The 17,226-nt window shown below is 39.3% G+C and overlaps 1 protein-coding gene across 2 annotated transcripts in view; it reads left to right on the top strand.

The window, feature by feature from the left end:
- LOC139174666 (mucin-5B-like) overlaps nucleotides 1-8,718 on the top strand; it is a 75,899-nt gene extending 67,181 nt beyond the window's left edge. For both annotated transcript variants that reach the window (XM_070765180.1, XM_070765171.1), the window contains 8 exons: nucleotides 235-336; nucleotides 2,985-3,028; nucleotides 3,916-4,038; nucleotides 4,134-4,229; nucleotides 5,753-5,869; nucleotides 6,573-6,621; nucleotides 7,663-7,771; nucleotides 8,090-8,718. In XM_070765180.1, coding sequence (XP_070621281.1) covers nucleotides 235-336; nucleotides 2,985-3,028; nucleotides 3,916-4,038; nucleotides 4,134-4,229; nucleotides 5,753-5,869; nucleotides 6,573-6,621; nucleotides 7,663-7,771; nucleotides 8,090-8,267 — 818 coding nt within the window. In that variant the 3' untranslated portion in view covers nucleotides 8,268-8,718. The remainder of the gene's footprint in view (nucleotides 1-234; nucleotides 337-2,984; nucleotides 3,029-3,915; nucleotides 4,039-4,133; nucleotides 4,230-5,752; nucleotides 5,870-6,572; nucleotides 6,622-7,662; nucleotides 7,772-8,089) is intronic.
- Nucleotides 8,719-17,226: the final 8,508 nt, after the last annotated feature.

Genomic DNA, 17,226 nt, shown 5'->3' with positions numbered 1-17,226 from the left:
GGAGATTCAAACACCTTGTATTCTTTGCATACTAGCACCATATGCTTCCAATAGAGATTTTGGACAGAAAACTAGACATCTGGAAATGTTCTTTTCCTTATTTCCTAGAGGAACAAGATTATGAGCACCCAATATGCCAGGCTCTACTTGTTCTGATATCACATTAGAACGCCAGGCAAGTCCAATTGTTTGGGGCCTCATTCAGTTCTTTCTTCTTCTTGATCAATTCCACAGTATGCAACACCTCTCTGTGCTCCAAGGAAAAGATGACTTGCAAACCTGGATATCACGTATCCCGAATCTCTTATGAGAAATGCTGTGGCGGGTTTGAATGTGGTAAGTTTAAACTTGCTAAGGTATAAGATAAATGGATTATACAGTCTAAGGGGAAAACAGCCATAACCAGGGGAAATGTAGATGCAAGGAAACAACATGACAACATGTAGGGTGAATATATTCCTAACTTTTGTTTCTATCTGTATTTTATCTCATAACAAACTTTAATTTAAAAATGGGAATTTAGGGTAGCAAAGTCTGGTAAAACTGTGAAATCCCCATTTAAATCTTCATTCTGCAATAAAGACTGACATTTCATATTCACATATTCCCTGAATTTGGGGATGTGGGTTTTAAATCAGAGGAGATTCACCCAGGATTCCATCAATGAGGGATTTAGTCTCATCACTATATTTGTGCCTTATATATCCCAGAGGTTTGTTGGCTGCTATAAGTGTCTTGGAGGAAAGCAATATAAAAAGTCATAAATAAAATAAAATAAAAATAACTTTGTATATAAAGTATTCCGCTATTGTCTTACTAGTTATTCCTGGCTAGTTAAATGGTATTAAATAGTCAAACTGGGAAGTTCAGACTGCCCCAGGAACTGTTGATACAGTTCTACAGAGGAGTTATTGAGTCTGTTGTTTGTACTTCTATAACTGCCCAGTTATAGGGAAAGAGAAATAGAGAGAAAGGGAGGGGAAGGAAGAGAGAGAGAAAGAGAAAGAGGGAAGGGAGGGGAAGAGAGAGAGAGAAAGAAAAAAAGAGGCGGGGGGAGGAAGGGAGAGAGCAAAATTTAGTTTGAAACTATGAGTTTAGTCAACCAAAGCTTCAGTTCTGTGTATTCTGGTGAAATTAAGTGACAAGATCTGGGTTGCAAAAAATCTGAATGACCGCTGGAAAGTTAAGACTTGTTGGCTTACCTTAAGAGAGTTAGTGTGCAACAGAAATAAAGTAAGATTGGTCCTCTTTTTTAAAAAATATAAATGTTTGTAATGTTTGCAATATAAAGCAAAAATCCCCAGTTTCAATTGATACTGCCAAATGAAGTCCATATCTTATCATAGACAAGCTATTACTACATTGGCCAGATTCGTCCTTGGTTTTATGGCTGCAAGTTTTAAACTTCCCTGTATCAAGTCCCAAAATCTGGTTTCTTCTGAATGCTTCTACCGTGCTTGTTTTTAGATTTCCAAGTAATTTTCTATTTCTAATTGTTCTGTACCTCCTTCAATTTTTTTTAAAAAAATCTAACATTTAACTCAAAGTTCACTTACTTATCAAATTTCTGTACCAACAATCACTCCTGCATGCCTCAGAATACTTTTACAGAGGCTTTTACAATTTAGACCAATTTTTAATCACGAAACTCCACCCCCACCTCCCCACCCCCATCAATGGTGTCCCTTTACTAATTTTAAAATCTGGTCACCTTAGTATAGCAACTAAACAGGACAGGTACAGACTCCAACAGATACTGAGGACTGCAGAAAAAATAATTGCAAGCAGCCTGCCTTCCATTAAGGAATTGTATATTGCACAAGCTAGAAGGAGGGCTGGGAAAATATTTATAGATTCCTCACATCCTGAGCATAAACTGTTTCAACTCCTTCCTTCAGGATTTTTCACTATAAGGCAGTGATTGCTAACCTTTTTTTTTTTTTTAGATCTCAGTAATTTCTTCATAGTTACACATCTTCATATTGTCAAATTCACAATTGTTAGAGATTTAGGGTGTTGTTGGGGTTTTTTGCTTGAAGCTTAAGTCCATATAATCTCTTTGTATTTCAGTCCAATCAAGTTCAAAGTCCTATTATCTTCTGTCACCAAGAGTACACCATCAAACACAACACATACTCCTTTTAAATCCTTTCAACTCCTAGTTATTTTCTTATGAGCAAGATCAATCTCCAACTGCCAGCAAATTCAAGCTTTCCAGTCTCTTGCAATAGTTTCTTTTAGCCTGCAGACGGCATCCTCATGTTTCTTGGGCTTTTAAACTCTGTTCCTTTAACTCTATGGTATTTTCAATTGCTAGATAACTGTTAACTCCATTCTGGGATCTTTTGTCTCCTTTTGAATTTCTTCTTTTTATCATTAAATCAGCCAAACACTCACCTAGCTTCAACACTTCTTCACATCTCTCCAGCACAAATGTTAGATCTTGTCACCCAAGCAATCCATGATGTGTCTGTTCCAATCTTTCCAATCATGGCAATCCCAGCTAATGGCGACAGTCGTCTTCCACAGTGGCTGATTGAAAGGCTGGTGCTGGCTTGCTGGGGGGGTTGCAAGCCCCCTGCAGACTATCAACTGATTCCTCTTTTCTTCACCACCTGTCCAGGTTCCAGGTTCCCAAACAGCTGGGATTTGGGGTTTCCCATGGAGTGCAAGAGACACTCATTGTACTGGGATGTTGGCCACGCCCCTTCTGGCTGTATTATTACTATTATCTTTCTCAACTTCCTTAGTACCCCCTCTTATTGGTAACATTATTATTATTATTACTCTACTGCTTGGCATGTATACAGAGCTTCTGCACTGGAGACAAATTCCTTGTGCGTCTAATCATTCTTGGTGAAATAAAGCATTGTAATTCTGATTCTAAATTCTATTAAATTCTTATTATTATTATTTATTATTATCTTTAAGTTTGAATATCTTTTCCCATTATACTTTAAATAATTGGTTCTTTCCATTTTCAGAATTAAGGCCAGATGTCTGTTTGGTTAATGAATCAATTTATGAGGTAAAGAAACTAGTATTTATTATTCATGTATGTGAATAAAACTGTTTTATACATTTTCAATAATAAATCAAAAGTTTAGCATAAAAATCCATACTGTATTCTGGATTTGACCATCCCTGTCAGGAAAAGAGTTCACTGGCTTGGACTCTAGGCAACCCACACAGGGAGAGAGATATATGAGGGGGACTCCAAATATCAAGATGATATTTACAATGGCCAGGGATGGGTTCTAACTTACCTGGCTGCCGGTTCGCTTCCTCCTGTGCCACGTGGGCAAGATTTGCGTGCCTGCACATACACAGTGCTGAAAAATCTGAAAAAAATCCCCCACCGCCCTCCCTGAAAACAAGATGGTGACGCATGTGCAGTTCTGGAAACTCGGCTTCTGCGCATGCGCTGAAGGGAAAAAAACTGGAAAAATTAAAAAATATACAGACCAGCACCAATCAAAACTGTTCTACGACATCATCATGACATCACCAGCATTTTGCTACCTGTTTGGGTGAACAGGTGAAAACCAGGAGGAACCCACTTCTGACAATGTCACAGTCAAAGCCTTTTAAGTCTATAAAGGAGAATGTTTATAACTTAGGGTTGAAATGAAGAGTCCTTGGTACTCTCTGAGCTTGGTTGTTTTCTTGTGGATGTTAATATACTCTACATGTGACAATAATAAATAAAAGTAAGCAAAGAAAAGGGACCAGGACCATAGCTTCAGAGCTGCCCACCCACTGACATTCTGACATAGATTCCTACTTAATATGCACCATCTTTCCCTATCACCATACATGCCTAATGAAATATATAGAGACTTGGGTTACAGTAAATACAAATGCTGCCTTATGAGGATTTTATTGAATTATATTCTGTATTCCCCCCCCCCCCAGACTGGAATGATCGTTCCTGGTAAACCCTGTGAAACTTGCATCTGTAGTCCAGCTAAGGACAGTGCGACCAAGAAAAATGTTGTGGAATGTAAGCCAGTTACCTGCAACACAGATTGTCCCATGGTAAGAACAAGTCTTTCCTGCCTAAATGTAGCTTAACTGGATTTTTACAATAGGCTATCTCTCCATCAGTATTAATTCATGCTGTCTCGTAACAGGGTCATGAGTACCAAATAAAACCTGGCGAATGTTGTGGAAACTGCGTCCAGGTGGCTTGCATCGTCATCATTAATGGCACTGCTGAGATACTGGAGGTAGTATCTTTTCATTTGTATTGTGCACAAGTGAAATAATGCAGTATTCCTGTGCTTTCCCTAACTAATCTGAAGTCCTTGTCAAACTGTAAGACTGCATTTCAATGCCTACTTTCTTCATAGCACTGGCAGATGAGAACTGATACTGTAAGCTGTTAAAATGTGAATAGGACTCAGCATGCTTCCCTCCTAATATTATTATTATTATTTATTAGATTTGTGAAGCATATCAATATGCTTCATCATCCCGAATAACTGGTAGCAACTGATAGGATGGGAAAACTGGACTAAACTGGACTAAACTGAAAACAGGTAGTCCCTGATATATGATCACAATTGGAACAGGAACTTCCATTGCTAAGCAATGTAGCCATTAGGCAAAACATAATTTGAGTGTATTGCTTAGTAATTGCAATTGCAATTGCAATAGCAGTTCCAGGTTGCAATCATCAGGTCAGGCCAGTGCTATTGATAGGCAAGGACTTCACATTTCTCCTGCTCCGCGTGCCTGCCTTCACTCCTCTTCTCTCCCATTTCTGCCCTTTTGGGTACTCTGCATTGTGCCACATAACCCTGCTGCTCCCCAGTGCTGCAGCCCACAGTTGACCTTTGCTCTTTATCTCCTGCTGGTGGCCCTGAATCCAATCACTGGACAAGGGTGCAGTTCTGAAATGTGTGCAGCGAGAGCATTGGACCTTCATCTGCCAAAAGGAATTTGCCAGGGCCAATCAGGGAAGAGGTAGCAGGATGCAAGGCCAAGAACCAGTGGTGGCTTCCTGAGAGAACGGTCAATATGGGAGGTGTCAATTGGGGGTGGTGGCAGAGGACAGAGAAGAAAGATGGTGGAGAAAGAGGTGCAGCCCACGTTGCACTGGTAGACAACCCGCCATTCACAAAAGCATCTATGCCCATGATGGCGGACCTATGGCACACGTGCTGGGAGTGGCATGCAGAACCATCTCTCCAGGCGCATGAGCCATCGCTGGTTGCTCTTCTGGGTTCCAGCACGCCAGCCAGCTGGTCTTCACATGCACTGTAGTACCAGAAACTAGAAAAGCAGCTGCCCAGTTTGCATCAGGAAGATATTCTGGTTTCTGGCGTGCACATGGGTACAGGACACTGGGTCTTCCGGTTTCTGGCACGCATGCACACGCTTGAAGAACAACTGGTCTTTATGTGCACACATGCATGCCAGAAACCAAAGACCAGGTGGGACCAGAAGATCATCCTGGAGTGCGTTTGCGTTTCGGCACTCTGAGCCGAAAAGGTTCGCTAACACTGAACTGGGCACTGCTATATGTGCTTTCAGTACTAGGATATCTTGAAACATGTTGGGTAGTATCCTGAGGCCATGCTGGATGAGGAATTATGGAAGTTTAAGTCCATACTGTACATCTTAAAGTTCCTGAGATGAGAAACTCTCATATAAACGTATTAAGAACTTTGGTTTATAATTTTCTATCAAAGTTTAAAATTAAAATAACTATCCTCTCTCATACTTTCTTCTAATTTACAAAAAACAGCCCGGGCATACAATAACGGATAATTGTAAACAGTACAAATGTGAACCAAGGAACAATACGCTAGTTGTGGTTGAGACTCAAGAAACATGCCCTTTCTTTGATCCAACCTGCAGTCCTGTAAGTTTTCTATCACTTTTTATTTATTCTTTTTTTCATTTATGGTCTACATTTGTTGAATATAATGTTTTTTTAAATCATACCAAAGATCCATATCAAATAGTCAGGATCAACAGCCATCATTCAAGATTGAGATTAATGTTATCAATTATTCTTTCTAATGATTCTTAATTCATAAACACTGAATAACTAACAGTTCCCTCCTATACAATAAAGTTGTGGATCAAGTTATTTGTTCAGAAAAAAGAAATGGTGGTGACTAAAGCTAGGTGTGTGTCCCATCCTGTTCAGAATGAAAATATTCATATATTCAGCATGAATTTTTTTAAAAAAACTTCTACGTATATTGCATATGGCAGAAGAGCAGTGGTCACACACTTGGATGAATTGATTGAAACTGTTGGCTCAATAAAAAAAAATCATAAAATGCTTCTATTAATAAATCTATTCACTGAAATCATTGTCCTTTTATAAAGATAAGCAATAACATATTAATAAACAATAACTCATAATCGATTCATAACTTTCTGGTTTTGATTCTCCTCTTTGGAAACATTGAATAATGATAGATGGAAACATTTTGTTATGTAGGTAGTGACGTTTGAAGACAATTAAAATCCCCTATTAGAAATGTCTACTTTTACTATACATCAAGATGTGATATTGGTTAAATTAATAATACAAACTTTCTTTGTTATCAAAGGATCAAATTGAATGGACTCACAATGGTTGCTGCAAAATATGCAAAGAGGGTAAGTAAATAAAAATTGAAAAATCCATAATTCTTAAGGTCTTTACTAAGTACATTTGATAAGTATTACCTCTACGTCTTCATTTAAATTTATGAATCAAAACGTTGAAGAGGGCAGGACAAGAACTAAACCTTCTGCTATATCATTAGAGATACATTGTCTCCTGAGATTCCTAAAAAAATATTCAGTTTCTTTTTGCTTACATCTTACATGTCATGGACATGTATCAGCTCAGCAAAATCTAGTCTGTTTATGAAGCACATCCTGCACACTTCTCTTAAGTAATCCTCCAGTGTTATCAATTATTGCATTACTGAAGGCTTTGTGTGCTTGTGTAACATTTGTCACTATTAGTAGTGCGTTGAACAGATGGCAACATCTAGCATATGCATACATTATGTGAACTAAAAAGTTAAATGGGAAAATAGATTATTAACATGTGAATGGGCAGCCACTAAGGCAGTGATGGCGAACCTATGGCACGGGTGCCACAGGTGGCACACAAAGCCATATCTGCTGGCATGCGAGCCATTGCCCTAGCTCAGCTCCAGCATGTGTGTGTGTGCTGGCCAACTGATTTTTGGCTTACACAGAGGCTCTGGGAGAGCGTTTTTAGCTTCCAGAGAGCCTCCAGGGTGGGATACAGAGGGCATTTTTACCCTTCCCTGGCTCCAAAGTGAAACACAAGCCTACTGGGCCCACCAGAAGTTGGGAAACAGGCCATTTCCAGCCTCAGAGGGCCTCCAGGGGGCAGGGAAGCTGTTTTCGCCCTCCCCAAGCATTGAGTTATGCGTATGGGCACTCGCACATGCGCAATAATGTGTGTTCACACTCTTTCGGCACTCGAGGAAAAAAAGGTTCACCATCACTGCATTAGGAAATTCCAAAGTTGTAGGATAGTTTGGGAAGATAAAAACAAAACAAAACAAAACACCAAACCCTGAAGGAAACAAATAGATTGTTTCATTAATCAGCAACCACAAGAGTGAATATGAAGACTGTGAAAAGTAAAATATTTCCTTTTCACCTTTCATTTTCTAGTACCAAACTGCAAGCCATACAAGAATCAAACTATAATCCATGAAGATGAATGTGTATCTGAACCTATTGAATTGACTTACTGTGAAGGAACTTGTCCAAGCTCTTCAGTGTAAGTAACAAGGAAGCCTATCCTACTTTTATCTATTCATTCTTCTACTGGGTAATGTGATATTCGTAAAATATCAGCTTCATTTGCTTTTCGAGACAAGAGCCCCTTTCAATTTATCAGTTGATTATGTTGGATTGTTTTGATGATTGAGTGGCCATGTGCATTTTTAATCGTTCTGACCAACTATTTGTTGGAGTTTTTAAAATCTGCAGTAACGCCTAAGACTGATTTGAGATGGACAATGTAAAAATGCATGCAATAAATTACATTTTTACCAAAAGTATCTACCGATAACTTTTGTTTTCTCCACCTGGACAGATATTCCCAAAAGGAAAAGGCATTCCATCTTAATTGTAATTGTTGCCAAGTGTTCAAGAGCCATAAAAAAGAAGTGACCTTAACATGTGTGAATGGCACAACCATCGTTTATGACTATTTATATGTGGATGAATGTACGTGCAAAAATGGATGCATCTTTGAAGCCGCAACCAGCTAGAAGGAGAAAATGTTTTATTTTTCTTACTCCAAGATAAATCCAACAATCACTCATCAGAAATCAGTCATCATTCAGTGCTACTTTGGATTTTTCTATTGGCCAGTTGCTTAATCAAATTAATGACTTTTTCATGTTAAAAAAATTACATTCATTCTGGCAAACTATTTTCATGAGAGCATTCTCATTGGAAGGTCTTTCTCTTTGGAGGGTCTTTCTCTTTCATATAGTCTTAACATAATGATAGAAATGTATAGCATTGTAATGTAGAAAATTAAATTTGTATATGCCCATCCTTCTTTCTCTTGCTTTGCTGATTTGGGAGGTGGGGGCACAGGTTACAAGTCTTTAAATAATGTAACATAATCTGCAGGCATAAACTTCTATATAGCACCAAACTTGCTTTCTCATTTCATTCTGCTTTTCTGAGATTAATAAACAATACTTAAACAAGTTCAACTGGTATAACTGTTGCTTTCATTCATCCAACTGCTAGCTAAAGTCGAACTATCTCATTGTGATAACTTACTGTTTAATTATATAGAAAGAGTATATTTGCCCTTCGCAAATATTAACCTCTAGAAGGAATACCGTAATTTATTTAGTTATGACCAATAACCTGCAAAATAAAAACATGGAACAATAAATCCAATGTAATATGAACAGTGTGGTAGTCACATAAAATAGAAAAATTAAGATTTAAAAAACTGAGACAGAGAAAAACAGAATATAATACAATCAAAAAGATAAAACCTAAGATAAATAGAAATACAATTACATAAAATGCAATAATATCAGAGTAAAGAAAGATTTCTTAATGTCATCATAATAAAATAGGGAAATGTTATGCCTCTGTATGAAAATCCCTGCAAAAGGAAATGGTAGGCAATGATAGTATTTCAGGTTCGTTCTCACTACAAACACAGGGCCCATCAGTTAAAGGGGGCTGTCATATAGTACTGTTGAATATTTGTAGGGGTCTTTGGTGTTCTCTGAGTTGTGTGACACCAAAGCTAGCACTCTTGAATGGTTTACAAATGTCAGCACATTGACTCCAACAATCTGGGTTCTCATTTTACCAACCTCAGAAAAATGGAAGGCTGAGTCAACCTTGAGCCATCAGGGTCTAACTCCAGGTACGAGGCAGAGTTAGCCTATAATACTGCATTTTAACCACTGCACCACAGTACAGGGGAAACTAATATTGCCAAGAATGAGGCACTAAAATGAGACAAAGCAAGATTAAGTATTTTGCAGGTACAGGTAGTCTTTGACTTAAGACCACAATTAATCCCCAAATTTAGGTTTCTAAGCGAGACATTTGTTAAATGAGTTTTGCCCCGTATTACAACCTTGCTTGCCACAGTTGTTAAGGAATTGCAATTGTTAAGTTAGTAACACAGTTGTTAAGTGAATCTAGCTTCCCATCAACTTTGCTTTTCAAAAGGGGAATCACATGACCCCAGGAAATTGCAACAGGGATAAATAGGAGTCATTTGCCATGTGTCCGAATATTGATCCTATGACCATGGGGAGGATACAATGACCGTAAGGCTGAAAAACAGTCATAAGTCTATGCCACTGTAACTTTGAACGGTAACGAAATTAACGATTGTAAGTTGAGGATTAAAATACATTGAAAATGTATAAAAAATTTCCAAATTACAACCACCACTGAAGGATGGCTATAGCATCGAAATTCATCTGCTGTATAGTGTCAAAGATGATTTGAACAGAATAGAATTCTTTATTGGCCAAGTGTGATTGCACAAACAAGGAATTTGTCTTTGGTGCATCTGCTCTCAGTGTACATAAAAGAAAAAGATACATTTGTCAAGAATCATGAGGTACAACACTTAATGATTATCCTGGGGTCAAATAAGCAATGAGGAAACAATATTAATAAAAATCTGAAAAATATAAGCAACAAGTTTCAGTCATATAGGCATAAGTCGGAGGAATGATGAGAAAAAACTAGTAGCAATAGTAGTGCAGAACTAGTAAACAGTTTGACAGTGTTGAGGGAAAAACTGTTCTTGTGTCTAGTTGTCTTGGTGTGCAGTGCTCTGTAGCAACGTTTTGAAGGTAGCAGTTGAAACAGTTTATGTCCAGGATGCAAGGGATCAGTAAATATTTTCACTGCCCTCTTTTTGACTCGTGCAATATACAGGTCCTCAATGGAAGGCAAGTTGGGAGCAATTGTTTTTTCTGCAGTTCTGATTATCCTCTGAAGTCTGTTTCGGTCTTGTTGGGTTGCAGAACCAAACCAGACAGTTATAGAGGTGCAGATGACAGACTCAGATTCCTCTGTATCAGCAGCTCCTTGGGCGGTTTGATCTTCCTGAGTTGGTGTAGAAAGAACATTTTTTGATGACGTTTTTGATATTAAGTGACCATTTTAGGTCTTGCAATATGATAGAAATTTGAAGATATCTACTGTTGATACTGTGCTGTCTGGTATTGTGAGAGGTGGTAGGATGGGAGGGTTTCTCCTAAAGTATGTCACCATTTCTATGGTTTTGAGTGTGTTCAGTTCTAGATTGTTCATGTCATACCACAAGGCTAGTTGTTCAACCTCCCATCTGTATGCAATTTCATTGTTGTCACGAATGAGACCAATCATTGTTATATTGTCTGCAAACTTCAGTAGTTCAGTAGTGATGGATTTCAGTTGTATTTATCTTTAAATCTAGGGGTAGCAGAGTAGATGGAAAGGTCACAATAATCACTGAATTGAATGAATAATCAGCTAAGATTTTTTTTTCTTTCCATCTTGATGAAAAACCATGAAAAACCATTAATCAGACCAGGGGAACTTTGGAAAACAGGAATTTAAGCCAACAAGATAATTGGCTGATATGAACTCTTTTCCCAATTAAATGTCAGTTTTCATTAAAGCATATGAAACACAGGTGAATGCGGGACAGCACATGTTACAATTCATTTGGAGCAATTTCAGGGATTTTGAATCCTTGTGGGCACATTCTGAATGATACAGCATTTGGAGTATAGATATGGCAAATTAAATCTGTTTACGAAGTTTGATGGTGGCAGGTAGGCATCTGCTCTGTTAGAATGAAAACAAAACAAACAGGATTGCCTTGACACTATTGTTAGCTTTGGCAGAAATACAATCGTTTGTGCCAAGCTCTAGAGGTCTGAAAAATTATGCCAAAGCTGGAGCTTCTTCAAATTCTGATGTTATCTAATTTGCCTTTGATGTTTGTGATAAGAAGAAACCCAAGAAAATCACAAAGTTGATTGATCTTAGAGTGATTGATTGATTGTAAGCCCTCACTTTTTATAGAGTTCTGCAACTCCTCTCAAAGCCCATTGAAAAAGTGATTCCATCAGCAGCAAACAGCCCATCACTGAGATGATAAATACCACTGAATTCAGATATATTAAATAGGAGAGCTAGAAAAGGATTCAATTTTATTGCTTGGTGGGTTAGAAGCAAAGTAACTATGCGTTCCCCCACCCCAAGGATTACACCAAAATTCCTGACAAACTGTTTAGAAATCCATAGATTCTTTTTTATTTTGCCCCCCCCCCTCTAAACCTAAAATATTTTCGTTACATCTAATACTCTTTTATTCTCTAATGCTTACATTTCACTTATTGTTGCCACTGTGTGTTTATCTTGTTAAAAAATAGTGACATGTTTTATTAGAACTTATTATGTGGCCAATGTCATCTGCCTCTCTTCAGTGGGACCATAATTAATAGATTTGGTTGTATTTTCAAGCAAATCTTGTAATTGTCATCCAGTTTTGACCAAATAGACAGTTCATAATAGACGAAGAAGTAGTGAATAAAGCTTCAAATTTGAAACTAAATGGCCAAGCTGATAAATGTTATTTTCCAAACTGTTGCTCAAATCAAACCTGGTGATTGGCACACACTTCTTCCTTGAAAACATTCTGAAACAGCCACAAAATTGAAATCACCCATTATGTGATGTATATGGGAACAAATTCTCACCTGTCTGTTCCCCGCAATCCCTTTCACAAGGTTACAAAATGCCCGTGATTTTATAAAGGCCATAGCAACAAAAGGTGCTGTGTTCTGAATCCATGCTGAAAGGCTTTTTTTCATAGAAATAGAGGCACTATGCAACATTGCAATCCAGATGTTTGCTCACAACTCATTCATTATATTGCATTAATTAAGCTCCCCTGATTTTCCAGCTGGTCTAATGATTGTGTCTGATGAGAGGTGGTCTCAGTATTACAAGGCTTCAATTTAAGAATTCTTCCATCTTGAACTGAGCTAGTCAGTTATGTTGTTTCTTCAACAGAAAGTACGTAGAGTTGGGTTTGCTGGTTGAGCTAACTGATAAATATGTATGGTTCTTCCTTGCCTCGAAAAGCCATCAAAAAGATATTGAAAATGTACTCGAGAGTACTTGTATTAAGAGAAAGTTAAAGAAATTGATGTACCAGTTTAAAGAAAAACTCTGAATGTTAGAGGATGTTTATATACACTGCTCAAAAAAAATAAAGGGAACACTTAAACAACACAATATAACTATAGTAAATGAAACTTCTGTGAAATCAAACTATCCACTTAGGAAGCAACACTGACAATCAATTTCATATGCTCTTGTGCACATTCAACTTTGTACAGAACAAAGCATTCAATTAGACTATTTCATACATTCAGATCTAGGATGTGTTATTTGAATGTTCCCATTATTTTTTGTGCACTATATATGTGTGTGTGTGTGTGTGTGAGAGAGAGAGAGAGAGAGAGAGAGAAATGTTTTTTAGCTGGAATTTTAAAATTAAGGGAGACTAGGATGGTCCCATTTCGGCCTTGTTCTGGCCTCATCAGCTAGCCACACCCTTCCTTACTGGGATTCGATTCGGTGGACTCTGCCTTGTAAGGCAGAGAATTAGCAGTTGAGCTATCAGATCAGATCCCTTCCAGCTCTGTACCAGGGAGGGGCTATATGTTTTTTTTATGTCGGATCACCCTGGTATATTGAAGGAACGTCACAGCTCCTTTTTGCCTCTAGGCCCAACCCAGGACCATTTCAAGGCAGTTAATTTATTTAGAGCCGACAACTATATTCTGTATGTGTCAAATGTTTTTTTTAGCTGGAATTTTAAAATTAAGGGAGACTAGGATGGTCCCATTTCGGCCTTGTTCTGGCCTCATTATATATGTTTAAGATATTTATAAATATATATGTGTTTTAGGAATATTATATATTCCTAAACCATCACCGCTGACAGGTGGTGATGGGATTTCTAGGGTAGTTTGGAGGAAGGGACATAAAGGTAATACTAAAGTTGATAGCTTGTATGTTAAGAAGTCAAAGAAAAAGATGTATTAGAAAATTTTGATTTTAAAAAAATAAGTGTTCTTTTTAAAGTTTAGGACTTTGAAGAGAAAAAAGAGTGAAAGACAGGGTATTTCCCCTTTCTTTAAGTAAGGTCAAAGAATTTGAAAGAATACAATAAATGTTGTAAATAAAAATGGTGACAGTACACAAAGATTACTAAGTGCAAATAGAAATACAGTGATCCCCCGCTCGTTGCGAGGGTTCCGTTCCAGGACCCCCCGCAACGAGCGGGTTTTCGCGAAGTAGCGCTGCGGAAGTAAAAACACCATCTGCGCATGTGCAGATGGTGTTTTTACTCCCACAGCGCTAGCGAGGAGCCGAAGATTGGGGGTGGCGCGGCTGTTTGCCGCCGGCATGGGGGGCTTCCTAGCAGCCCCCCAAACCCGGGTTGGGGGTCCGGGGGGCGCTGGCTCTCGGCGCTTTCGAGCTGAGTCCGGGAGCGAATTCGCTTCCGGACTCAGCTCAAAAGCGCCGATAGCCAGCGCCAATGAACGGCTTGTCCACGCTGGCTCTCGGCGCTTTCGAGCTGAGTCCGGGAGCGAATTCGCTTCCGGACTCAGCTCAAAAGCGCCGATAGCCAGCGCCAACGAACGGCTTGTCCACGCTGGCTCTCGGCGCTTTCGAGCTGAGTCCGGGAGCGAATTCGCTTCCGGACTCAGCTCAAAAGCGCCGATAGCCAGCGCCAACGAACGGCTTGTCCACGCTGGCTCTCGGCGCTTTCGAGCTGAGTCCGGGAGCGAATTCGCTTCCGGACTCAGCTCAAAAGCGCCGATAGCCAGCGCCAACGAACGGCTTGTCCACGCTGGCTCTCGGCGCTTTCGAGCTGAGTCCGGGAGCGAATTCGCTTCCGGACTCAGCTCAAAAGCGCCGATAGCCAGCGCCAACGAACGGCTTGTCCACGCTGGCTCTCGGCGCTTTCGAGCTGAGTCCGGGAGCGAATTCGCTTCCGGACTCAGCTCAAAAGCGCCGATAGCCAGCGCCAACGAACGGCTTGTCCACGCTGGCTCTCGGCGCTTTCGAGCTGAGTCCGGGAGCGAATTCGCTTCCGGACTCAGCTCAAAAGCGCCGATAGCCAGCGCCAGCGAACGGCTTGTCCACGCTGGCTCTCGGCGCTTTCGAGCTGAGTCTGGGAGCGAATTCGCTTCCGGACTCAGCTCAAAAGCGCCGATAGCCAGCGCCAGCGAACGGCTTGTCCACGCTGGCTCTCGGCGCTTTCGAGCTGAGTCCTGGAGCGAATTCGCTTCAGGACTCAGCTCGAAAGCGGCGAGAATGAACGGCGTGGGCAGGCGAAGGGCGGGCGGCAGCGAGGAGTTTGCGTGGGCGGTGGGGAAACTCCTCGCTGACGCCAGCAAGAGGGGGAAGACCCAGGGAAGCCGCCCAGCAGCTGATCTCCCGGTTGCCATCTACGCATGCGTGCCCATAGAAAAAACGGGCACGCATGCGTAGATGGTATTTTGACTTCCGGGTTGAAAAATCGTGAAGTACCCTGTTCGCAATGGTTGGGGACGCAATAAACGGGGGATCACTGTATACATTATTTACATAGGAAGGAAGATAAAGCAAGAATGGTTAAATTGATTGTTTTATTGAAAGCAGAAAATATGTTCTTATTTGGATATCATTTCTGGAATTTGTGCTTCTGGGGCAAAAATAAAACTTTGATTTTGGCTTTGTTGACTAGAAAGATTTGGTGTTTTGGAATGGTTAGTTATATGTTAAAGTGTAAAAGCAAAAAATTGAGGTTGGAGTATGTTTATCTTGTAATGTGCTACTCAGAGTTGGAAGTCAATGCCACCTTTTCTTTCTTTTTCTCTTTTCCCTTTATTTATTTATTGGATTCGTATGCCGCCCCTCTCCATGGACTCAGGACCTTGTCATCTCGCACTCCTTTTCCTTCCTTTAATTTCCTATTTTGTCTTTTCTTTTTTGTATTTTATATAATAAAAACAAAAAATGATGAAAAGGCTATCAGTCCTTATCATATACTATGTCCTAAAGCCTATAAGAAGAAATTTGTTAGCCTTTTTTGCCATCATAATTTAGCTTGCCAACCTGATTAAAAATGTGACTGCAGTATAAATGGTATTCAGTTTTAACTTTAGTAAAACATACCATATAGAGAACAGGTGGCTAGCACATTTTGACTGATTTTGAACACATTTCTACATTAATGATTTTTTTTCAGCAAACAATTCTAAAAGCCATTATAACAAAAATGTTTCAGGCATAACTTAAGCTGCCTCCCAGAGGCTTCGATTTTTGGCAGAAGGTTTTATGAGAATCATTTAGATACTAAGGATGCTGAATTTCTTGACAGCAGAAAATCTCATCATCTTTGCATGAACAGTATAAATAAACTACTGTAGATAAGAGAAATAGGGTAACCTAAGTACCAAGGGTACTAAATTTCCTTCCAGGTTAAAGCTCTCTTCAACAGCCAATCATTTACTCAGCAAAATACACTGAAGATCTTGTTTTCCTTCAGCCATAAATTGCTAACATTTTGCTCAAAGCCTTAAACAGAGAGTTTAAGTCACGCTTCCCAAACTGACAATGTACTAATGACATCAACTTTCATAACCCCCAAAGGTGCCACTCTAAAAAGTCCGCCTTAGGCACGAGGCTTGGCAAATTTCATAAATTTGGAAGGAATGAGTATAGCTCCAACTCGTTAATTGTTTCATTTTTTTGAGCTAGCTATTCACATTTACACAATATGAATGTGGCACATGAAATAAAACATAGAAGATTGACGGCAGAAAAAGACCTCGTGGTCCATCTAGTCTGCCCTTATACTATTTCCTGCATTTTATCTTAGGATGGATATATGTTTATCTAGGCATGTTTAAATTCAGTTACGGTAGATTTACCAACCACATTTGCTGGAAGTTTGTTCCAAGCATCTACTACTTTTGCAGTAAAATATTTTCTCATGCTGCTTCTGATCTTTCCCGCAACTAACTTCAGATTGTGAACATCATTTGCAACTGTTTACTGCAGTTAGTCATTTATTTAAACTAAATTTTAAACACTGAGAAAGAAACAAGAATATTATCAGTAGACTGGTAGGCATCTGGCTTTACCAAAACTATAGAAGGGATTAAAAGTCTATTTCCTGTGTCTAAGGTTAATAATGGAACAAAATTCAGAAGCATATTCAGTCTAACTGAACATTTTCTCATTAAAACCCAGAGCCATTGTATCTGCAGATAGAGAAGATTGCTTGTCTGTTTGAAAGTTCTTCTGCAAGTCATTTCTCCTTAAAATGTTGAACTGTTTATTTGGAACAAGGTCCATCTTTGTGAGCATAGTGGCAGGGAAGAAGGGCAATTGTCATTTCTCACTCCATTCCAATTTCTGTGGAGTCTAGTGGCTGAAATTGGTTGTTTAAAGTAAATAGCTCATCCACCCTTCCTAAAGTAGAGTTTGTAAAGGAGGAAGCTCTTCAATTTTCCGTTGTTTGCAAAGCTGGTCCATCCAGTTGCTGTTCATAGCTGTTCCATCTTCTTCCCTGTCAGGATGTTTAATCTAGCCAGCAGAGAACATAATTCTGCTACCTGCACACAATAGAGAAGAGGCTGCAGCAAATAAAAGAAAATGAAAACACCGAGT

The sequence above is a fragment of the Erythrolamprus reginae genome, chromosome 1 (assembly GCF_031021105.1).
Source record: "Erythrolamprus reginae isolate rEryReg1 chromosome 1, rEryReg1.hap1, whole genome shotgun sequence".
NCBI classification, from domain to species: Eukaryota; Metazoa; Chordata; class Lepidosauria; order Squamata; family Dipsadidae; genus Erythrolamprus; species Erythrolamprus reginae.
The sequence above is the reverse complement of the archived record's forward strand: the minus strand, read 5'-3'. Positions and strand labels throughout refer to the sequence as shown.